General features: G+C 48.4%; 1 protein-coding gene across 1 annotated transcript; it reads right to left on the bottom strand.

The window, feature by feature from the left end:
• Window positions 1–876: 876 nt before the first annotated feature.
• On the bottom strand, window positions 877–5838 carry DUSP6 (dual specificity phosphatase 6). Its single transcript, XM_042017596.1, has 3 exons — window positions 4899–5838; window positions 3831–4268; window positions 877–2424 (listed from the first exon to the last, which is right to left on the bottom strand). Exons 1-3 carry the CDS (start codon window positions 5299–5301, stop codon window positions 2117–2119), a joined length of 1149 nt encoding a protein of 382 aa, XP_041873530.1. The 5' UTR covers window positions 5302–5838; the 3' UTR covers window positions 877–2116.
• Window positions 5839–10562: the final 4724 nt, after the last annotated feature.

Below are 10562 nucleotides of genomic sequence, written 5' to 3'. Positions count from 1 at the left end.
CAATCTAGGCCACTACTGCATGAGACACTGACTCACTTTTTTCCCATGTTTTGTTTGCATTTCATTTCACACACTTGCAGTTTCTAAAATTACTTCAAATGTGCTTTGGCTGCCCGGAGTTCTGCAGAACCTCAGCCGACAGCCCCAGCTGCAGCATCAGCCCCTCACTGTGGTACTGCACACAGATTTTGTCACCACCCTACATTGGGCCAGTTATCATCAGGAAGGATGTTAATGAATGTAAGTTGCAGCAGGAAGTTTAGCAATTGCTATAAGCCCCCTTTTTCCTTCTGCAGAGACTGAAGTGCTTGAAGGATCCAAAGAGGAAATGAGGTGACTAAGGGTATATAGAGACTTTTCCTCCTTGCCTTCATTAAGTTGCAAGGTGGCAACAGAAAAACCATTTACAGGCTGCAGACTGCTGATGAATCTCTGTGAAATGAGTTCCTACCAGACAGCTAAGGAGAACATGAACCCATCTCCTGGCATCTGCAATAGTGGCCAAAATTCATAAACAAATCCAGAAAACAGCAGGTCCTTACTCTTAATTATAGAAGAAAAAATAGTAATGAGGAAAAAACATTATGGCCCAGAGTCAGGTGCATCTCTGGTATAGCAAAGGAATGCTGGAATATTTTGTAATTAACCTAAAGGCTTCAAAAGCATTCCCTTCACCAAAGCAAGATGAGAATCCAGCACATTCACCGTTTATTCATTGAGGCACCAGTGGACCAAAGGGCAAATCAAGGTTTTATTGTCTTAGGGGATGTACAAAAGCTATTGAAAGCAATCATTGCCTTTAAACATAACCATATGGCTTTGTGCAATTAACCACAACCACACAGAGGGGAAAGGGGGAATAAACCAGCCAGGTTCTCCATAGCCAAAAATAGTTATTTATTTATTAATAATTTAAGGGTTTACATTCTTATAATAAATTCCATCTTAAAACTTTTACACCGTGGATTAGACTCTCCCTTATTGGCAACCATGTGCAGGTTCACTGTGCGTACACACAGGTACGAATGCTCACACATACTTCCAGTTTTATACAAAAAAAAAGACGCAAAATATTGCATTTGAGGTGAAGCTCCCTGAAGAATTTGTACAGAGGTAATGCACTGTTTAGCACATCTGAAAGTTTTAAAAAGTGATCAAAAAATCTTTCGCATTCAAAGACAAACCTCCTCCCAGATGATCTATTTACAAAAGATAAGGCAAAAAATTAATTTAATTTAAAAATATATATATATATGTATGTGTGTATATATATATATATATCAATGGAACCTACATCAAAAGCATGAGGAAAAAAAAAATCACCACAAGGAAAAGAAAGATATATGAAAGTAGAGACTCTGCTTGCTCACAAAATATGATTTGCAAACTTCTCATCATTGCCATTTCTCCCTCATGGAAAGCTTGCATCAATAAAACTCAGCATGCTGCAAATATGTTCTTTACAATTAAAACAAACAAACAAACAAACAAAGCAGAAGTTTTGAAAAGAACAAAAACACAGGTATCCCTTGGATTGATTTCTTGAGTATATGTGAATTAAGAAAAAAAATGCAAATCAATTTAAGGTTAGCTATTTACATTGATCAAGTAGAATACTACCAAGCTCCCAGCAAACAAGTACTCCAAATACACTAAACTGAAATCTCTTTCTTTGGCTCCTCTAAATTAAAACAAACAAATGAACAAAAATAACCAGTCTTCACTGAAGACAAAGATGCATGTCACAGATCTGAGAGCAGAGGGCAGAAGGACAGTTCCAGTCTCTAGAGAACACATGCCCAGCCTGTCCAGCCTCACCCTACCACACTGGAAGTCCTCAGACCCTGGCTACTGCCCAAGCAGGGATGAACGTACTGCCCACCTGCTGCCTGGTCACCACGGTCCTGCCCAGGGAGCTTGCCACGTCCCCTCCCTTTGCAATAGCCAATTCATATTAATTACTCATACTGTGTAACCTTCCCTTGCCTGCACTGGCAGCTGCTTTTTAATAGCAGAGGCCAGAAAAAGAGAAAGCTGCATTTCTTTATCACTGCCAAAGAGAAACCATTGAGGAGTGATCCCATGAAACAGACAGGAGAAGGGAGGTGATGGGAGCTCACGTGGACTGCAAGGAATCCACCTGGAAGACGTTCTGGTTGGAAGGGGTGGTGAAGTACAGCTGCTGGTTCGGCACTCGATTGTCACAGGGGCTGCTCAGTCCCAGAGTCCGCTCAAAGTCCAGCAGCTGACCCATGAAGTTGAAGTTGGGCGAAATGTTGGACTTCTTCATCTTGACAATATCATAGGCATCGTTCATGGACAAGTTCAGCTTCTGCATGAGGTAGGCCACCGTCACTGTGACCGAGCGGCTGATCCCTGCTAAGCAATGCACCAGGACGCCGCAGTTCTTCCCCCGTGCTTCATCTGTACAAAGAGGCAGAGAAGGACATATAAGATAGGGGGTTGGTAACTGATCTCTCAAAACAAATGAGTATCAAGTAAGAAGAAAGTACAATTCTGATCCCAGTGCCCAGCCGCGCAACTCAGGAGTTAACTTTAGTGGCTTAAAACCAGGACAAGTGGAGAATCCACTCCCCCTACTACCCAAGTCCAAGAGCTGAGAAAACTGAGAATGAGACAAAAGGAGCAGGACACGCTGCATAACACTGTTTTAAAAGTCAGTTTTAAAAGACAGGCTTTTGCCTGGAGATTTGCCTTTAAATTCTTACAGTCCCCTTGCCCCGGCATGGAAATCCTACAATATGTCACTGAAAGGCTTTATACAGACCAGCAGACTGCAAAGGTCTATTAAATTATTCTCCAGCTGTTGTGCAGCTAACAATGGAGGTATTCAGGCATTTTAAAAGAATGAGGGAAGTCACAGGGGACAGCCCATTAGGAGGAACAGGATGTCAACATTGGTTGAAAATGGGTTCCTTTGTAATAGGAAATGCATTACAATGCCTGGAGATTAGTTTCTTTGTGGCTTCCAGCCCACATTTCTTCCTGCTAGGCTCAGATTACCTACATTCTCCACTATTACCGGTATCATTCAACCGGATTACAGCACAGCTCCCTAACAGATAATGCAATGTCCACCCCACCGAAACCCGATGGGGCGATTTGAGTCTTCTCCGAAACGAAGGAGAGTGCAGATTTTAACCAGAACTCCTTGGGCCCAAGGGTACAGGTTTCCAGAGCTGACGGGTAATGCCTGAGGGCCGGCTGACCGAGGCACCGAGCCCGAGAGGTATATCATTATTACCACGAGATTTAATTGAAGCTCTGGCTAGATATTTGCCAGGGACACCGCTTATTCATAACTTGCATTTAAAAGCTAAAGTAAGATTCCCAGATCGTTTCTTTTTATTATACTGCTCTCCAGTAACCTCAAAGAAAAAAAAAAAAAAAAAAGCCCAAAACCAACATCAATAACAAAAAAAGGTCAAGTAAGCCATCAACCCCATGCTCATTTGCCCCCACCTCCACCTGCCAGGAAGTGATTTAAGAAGATCCCCCAACCTGCGCGGGGCTCAGTCCCCAGCTCCAAAACAAACGAGTCAAGGAGGAATTCCACAGCCAGACAAACCAGGTATGCATGTGCAACCCTGCAAAGGTCGCTTACAATTCACCGGGACTTCTCAATAACCCTCCAAACAGTCCCAAACAGCCCCTCAACTTAAGCCGGTTTTAAAATCAGAAAAAGGGGCATCCCCCTGAGGCGGCCATAAATGCTGCTACCAATTCTCGCCCGAAACCTCACGAATTCTGCAAAAGATATTGAATTCTGCCTCTTGACATATAGCTGTTAGCAAGTAACCTGGTCTTACCTATAAAGGAGATGGCCTCAGGAAAGAACTGAGACAGGTTTTGGCTCCAGTGGTCAGAGATGGGAATCTGTTTGTACTTGAATTCACCGGCGTTTTCAAAGAGATTAGGCAGGTTAGGAGTAACATTCAAGATGTATTTAATGCCGAACTCTTCTAAAACGTCCAAATTAGTGGAGTCCTTGGCACAGCCTAAGTAGAGGTAGGGTAAAATCTCCACCGGAAAGGAAGGCTGGTTGTTGGAGAGAGGGCTGCCATCGGAGTCGGTGGCACTGTTGGGGTCTCTGTCAATGTCAGATTCAATGTCAGATGATGAATCGGAGCTGATTCGGAGGCCTCCCAAGCCCAGGACTGGCAAAGGAGGAGAGCTGCTGCTACACGAACTGTCTAGGTTAGTTTCACAGTGCAAGGCGAACTCGGCCTGGAACTTGCTAAAACCACCTGGAGAGAAAAGCAAAGAGGAGAAAATGCAACCTGATATAAGATGGTATGTCGAGTTACTTCCCTGGCACAGCCCTGTCTGCAAAGGAGCGTCTGTTTTGCACCTCTCGAGCTCCGGGAAAAAGAAGAAAAAAAAAAGTCACACTCTCATGCAGACAGACTAACTTAAAGGAAGGGTTAAGAAAATCATCCGCTGCGGCGGAGGGCTCAGCGCACTCAAGATTAAAGCTCTGTACCGCTTCGCCCTACGGGGACCTCTGGAGAGGTGTCTCAGCGGCAATTCCTTCTGCCAGGCTCATGCCGGAATCCCCTTTAGCCCTGTCGTCCCCACGCTGCCATAGTGATTTCAGACATCAAGGTTTCTTTAAACAAAGCGAGGATGGGGCGGGGGGGGGGGGGGGAGGGGAAGGGGGGACGGGAGAGGGGAAGAGATGTGGAGCAGGGGGAAAAGCCCCCTACCCAGCTCGGTGCTCTCCTGGCGCATCAGTTCACTGCCCGGGGAACGCTGCAGACCGCATCCCCCCCTCCCTCTTCCCCAGGCAGAGATCCACGGGTCTCGGCTCCCCGTCCCCCACAGCCCCGGGCCCCAGGCAAAGATCTCTCCCCCAGCCCTGGGGCGGCCCTTCTCACCTTCCAGATAAAATGCCTTGCAGCCTTCATCTTTGAGGCGCTTGAGGAGCAGCCCCAGCACGGACTCGCCACCCGTGTTCTCGTTCCAGTCGCGGCTGTGCTCGTCGTACAGCACTACGGTGTCGGTGCCACACCGGCGGGCGAAGCGCTCCCGGTCTTCCTCGCTGCTGGCGACGAGGGACCGCAGGGGCAGGTTGCCCTTCTGCAGCCGCCGCAGCATGATGCCGGGGATGGCCACATTGATGGCCGTCTCGATGTGGGACGACTCGTACAACTCCTGCGGCCGACAGTCCATCAGCAGTAGCCGGTCGTTGCCCATCTCCAGCTGCTCGTTCAACCACGCCACGGATTTACTAATCGCCATTTCCGACGCGAAAGGGACGGGTCTGAACGTATCTAGCATGAGGAAGGACGGGGGGAGCGGAGCGTGCTCTGGAAGCGCCCCTCTCTCTCACAGAGGCATGCGGCTGGCTCGGCGGGCGGGCTGCACCCCTCTAAGTCCGCACAACTTATCTCCCTCCGCCCCAGGAAAATGAATCACGCAGCCCCCCCCCCGCGCCGCTTCCCCCACGCCGGGCGGCGGTGGAGTCACGGGGAGGGAGAAGCAGCCCTGGCCCCGGCGTGTGTGTGAGTGTGAGCGCGTGTGCCTGCGTGCGCGCAGCCAGCCTGCCCTGTCTCCTCTTCTTTCTGTCAATGAATCCCTGAATGAACCTGCCTAATCGCCGCTGCAGCCCGAGCCCTTGGGCTTTTCCTCCGCCACGACTGAATGAAATCCAATTAACGTGCCGCCGAGCGGGGCTCCCCGGCTCAGCATGGAAACACTGCGGCGGTGGCGGTGCCCCTTCCCTTCCGCTGCCCTCCTTTGCTGGGCTGCCCCGCAGCGCCCGCAGCGCCCCTCGGCCGCGGCCCCGCGCAGCCCGGCGGCTCCTCAATGGGTACAACCGCGGCTCCGCTCAATGGATACATTCTCCGGCGCAGCCAATGGGGGCGCGCGGAAGGGGCTGTTGCCGCGGCGACGGGCCGGCTGGAACAGGTTGTGTTGATGAATCGTTAATGAGTTTGTCATTCACAAAAACGGAAAGGAATTTCCGCTCCGGATAAGCCGAGTGCAAACAAGCGGCAGCCGCGGCGCGGCGGGCGGGGGCGGCGGGGGCAGGTGAGGGGGCGCGGCCCGGCGCTCCCCCCTTCCCTCCGCCAGTACCAGCCGCGGGGCGGCCGCCGCAGCGGGCGGAAAAAATAGTACTTTTTCTTTTCTCTCCCTCGATATTTTCGCTCCCTCAATCATACCCCGCGGGGACCGGCCGTGTTCCCTCCAGTTCCCCCGCGCTGATCGTGGCCCGGGTTTTCATTACGGCGTTCCGAGAATCCCATTTTTAGGGAGGCGGGTAGGCTCTGTCCTCGGCTGATCCCTACGGGGGTGAAGAATAAACCCCGAGCTAATCTCTTCCTACGCGGCCCGGCTTTATTCGCTGCACGCAGCGGAGCCGGGGAGCCGGCCCCGCCGCAGGAGCAGCCCGCAGGCGCTCCTGCTGCAGCCCGGGCGGGCCACCCCACAAACGTGAGCAGGGAAAGTGGCCCGCCTCGGCCCGGCCGGCTCCTCCAGATAGTCTGTGATTGAACCGCTTGTGCCCGGCCGCGGCGTGAGTCCGCCGCCAGCAGCGAGCCCGCAGCCACCCCCGGGGCGCGGGGAGCGCCGGGGCCGCCGCCAGCACGGCGGGGTCCGGAGGGGCCCCTCGCACCTGGCAGCGCCCGCGCTGGCGGCCCCGGCCGCCGCACCGGCTCCTCCTGCGGGTAGGGCCCCGCTGTCCCCGTCCTGCGCTTCCCCCGGTCCGGCCGGGCGGAAGGGCGCTGCAGTCCCCGCCGCACCGGGAGGCAGAGGGGAGGGCCGGGCTGCGGTGCGCCGTCGGAGCGGCGCCGGGGTAGCAGGGGCCGGGGGCGACCTGGGGCCGGTGGGCTGGGGGCGCGGCGGGGCCGGAGGCTGAGCCGGGAGCGGTGGTTCAAAGGTGCGGGTTAGCAAATGGGTAAGGGAAAAGCGAGGAGTGACAATAAATCAGGAGAAGCCTAAATGCTAATCCTGCCGCCAACATCTGCTTGTAAGTAAAATTATTCAGGAGAGGCTAATCTCTCTTCCACTGCTACTGCGCTTCAGGGCTCACTATTTTTAACCCCAGCTGAAGGAGATTCTTTAGGTAGTGAGTGGCTGGAGAGTGTGACCCTGGGAACAGATAGTGGCACGGACAGTCCTGTGTGTCCTGCACAGAAAACATGCGTGATGTTAATTAAAGTTGGCACATCAGTCGCTGCAGTTTCAAGCAAGGCTGACACCCAGATGGCATTAACGACATCCTCCCCAGCAGGGATTTTGAGAGGATCCCTTCTTGCTACCTTTTTCAGAGGCTTGAAGGTGGGACTGAAGTGTTACACAAACTTTTCCTGGCCCTTAGCCAGGAGATTTCCTTGAACTGATGTTTAACTCACTGGGCGCACCACACACCCTGTCCCATGGCTCAGCGAGGGCAAATTGTCCAGCCCACCCTGCCCACTACAGACTTGCCCTCTCTCGTTAAAGACTTTCTAGGCTGTTCTTATGAGGTGTTTCACTTGCTGTTCAGCTCTGTATGTTCAGGGTATGCTGTTTAAATGTCCAGAGCAGTGGCAGAACAAACTAGAAAGCAGGAGTCTTTTTTTAAAATTTATTTAAGCATTTTTTGGGGGGATACCTGCCTAGTAGTATAACAATACTATTACAATAAGTAATGATAGCATTTTAAATTAAAGAGATTTTTATCGTTAGTACACTCAGATTTGATGGAAATACTATGAGCATTAAAGGTTAAGTATATGAAAGCAGTAAGATGTTAGATGGAGCATGCTCCAGAGAGTTGAATTTCTGAAGTGGAGCTGGAGACACACTGATGGTAGCTATAGCCTGCTCATTGCATGGCAGCAGTCTGAGGGTGGCATTTGGTGAGCTGGGACCCAGGCAGGAGATTTTGCACTGCAGGAGAGTTAAACCAGTCAAATACAAATAGCACCCTTTGAATTTGCAGTAGTACCTCCCTCAGCACACACCAGCTGAAGAACGCTAAAGGAGAATGAGAACTGTGTGTCACCTTGTTGTCTTTGTGTTTGCATGCATGTATGCACTCCCTTTTCCTCCTTCTGTCTGAACTGCTCTGTCCTGTCAGTCACTGAGGGATGCTGGAGCAGATTCAGTTAATCTGATGCTTTGTCAGAGACCAGATGTACAACCCAAGCTTCACCAGGAGATCATTTATCCTTCAACTTCCAGAAGTTTTTGTAGTACTTGAGCAGTAAGAAGAGCCTATTCCTGTCAACCATGATCCCTTCATTCACCCAGCCATTGGCTCTGACGTGTTTATTTTTGAATGAGGAGGGAATGTGTATATTTACTTAAATTTTGTTTTTGTTTTTTTACTTCCTTGTCTGCAAATAAGATTTCTTCAGTCCAGATCAAAGCTTATTAATAACAAATAGCCTATTTTGCTGGCTTTTGGACCATTTTGCTCATTTTTAGCGTGTGTAGTGGTCCCAATAGATCTCCATGAGTCCTGAGCTTGTCTTGGCCAGAGGAGCAGACACAGAGGACAAGAGCATTGCATGGATGACAGTGATTAGAATTTAGTGTTACTTTGCCCAATTCTTTCATATCCCTCCCTGTAATAGAAGCCCTTGCCCTGAATTAGACAGACAGGCTATCTACATAGTGTAATGGGAGAGAGAAGTACCAAAAAGGCAGGTATCTATGACATTTTGAAACCAGGCCAACTGGGTCACTCTGAGACACTTCACAGTCTGGAATACTAAGTCAGCGATGTAGAGGCATCTTCAGAAGGCTAAGTACTGATGAAATTTCTTCTTGCATTAGACATCATGGATGAGAATTTTTTGTTTTATACAAGTGCTTTCTTCCTCTAAAGATACAGCTTCATGCCTCTCTTCTACTTAATTGAAGCAGAATTTGATAGGAGTCTGTCTTTCTATGAGAAGATGGGACATAAAATATATAGGAAAGGTTTTTCTGTTTCTTTGGTCACACCTTTCCCATGTTGCATCAATCAATATTTACTAGAGCAGGGGCTCCAGCCTTCATTTTCCACATCCCACTGATGACCTGAATCAAAATGGCAGCGACACCTTGTGTATCTTCACTGTTTAATTTCAGGCAAGCAAAGAACACTCTGGGATTGCCTGCTGGAGAAGGCCAAGGAATATAAAACATGCTGGCATCAGGATTTTGAGTGAGATGCCAACTCAACTCAACTCTGGAAGTGCAAGAGCTTGGAAAACATAGTGAAGACAGGTTTCTCCACTGACAGGTCATACTTAGGCATGAATTTTGAGGATGACTATCAGCTTTGGCTGAACCAGCAAATGCCTGTGATTCAGCTAAAGAGTCATTCAGCTTTAGGTGCTGGAAGTTAGAGGTTCACATTTTACCTGGTTGTTTCTCTCATTTATCACTTTCAGAAGGTCTTCAGAGAGGACAAACTGCCCTCTGGAGCTGCTAAGTTCCCATTGTTGTCTCTAAATTGTGCCTAGTGGAACCAGCCTGTACTTTTACATGCTTACCTTGCAGTCTGCGATTCTCGCCTTCAGGTTTATCTCTAAGTCCTTTATACAGTTCCTTTTAGTTTCAGTAAAAGTGAAGAATCAGTGTATGTCTGTGTTGTTTGTGTGAATGATCTATTTGGAAAGAGAAATACACAAATCATCCTAGACCAAATTCTCCATGAAGTACAGTACCATTGGTGTAAAAGTGGTTAGTGCAAGGTGTCTCAAAAGGAGAACGAAAGTGTCCTATTTCATTTCATTTGTTTTATGTAAAGTACAAACAATTTATGGAAGTGACATTTAACTGGTTATTCAATGTCCAATTATTCACATCTAAAATAATTCCTGAAGTTGGAGAAATAAAACACTTGAATGACTCCATTTAGGAAATCCTTTTGACTCAAGTGCTTTCCTTGAAACAGCAAATAGCTGGATGACTTCAAGCACATATTTAATTGTGCCTTGTAATAAAGTAATGTAATTAGCAATTACTTAGGAATGATGCTTTAAAATACTTAACGGCTACCACAGACATGCAGTCATTTACGAGGTTTTGTTTTCTTTTGATTCCTTGTGGTATAAACAAGGTTCCTTTCTGAACACAGCTTGTATGTGAGTTCTCCAAATTGTTCCTTAGGGTGTGCAAAGTGAGCAGTTTTGTTTGACAGCAGATCACTACTGGCTGTCGGATTCTCTTCTTAGGGGATAAAACTAAGCTTGTAGGAGGGCAGTGCAAGGCACACATTTAGCAAGGCTCACAGTGTATTGGCCAAGCACAGAGGCAAGTGCTGTAATATTTTTTCTTTCTTTTTTTCCTTCCCACCACATGTTGCTATTGCTAGTGACACTTTTGGTGGCACTGACCTGTGCATCACTTCACAGTGGTTTACAATCTGCTGGCAACAGAAACATAGCACAGGTGGGCAGCTGTCTGTTAAAAATAATAAACATGAAGAGAACAGAAGCCTACGTGTCTGCACACTTTTCTTATAAATACATGTTAATTTGATAGATTTCAAATAAGAAATGGACTGCATAATAAATTAGGCAAAAACCAGAAGCAGACTAAATTATAGAAGTGGTACTGTG

The sequence above is a fragment of the Corvus kubaryi genome, unplaced genomic scaffold (assembly GCF_017639235.1).
Source record: "Corvus kubaryi isolate FWS band 111438036 unplaced genomic scaffold, C.kubaryi_AGA036_p1.0 137, whole genome shotgun sequence".
Taxonomy (NCBI): Eukaryota; Metazoa; Chordata; class Aves; order Passeriformes; family Corvidae; genus Corvus; species Corvus kubaryi.
This window is presented reverse-complemented; position numbering and strand designations above follow the sequence as displayed.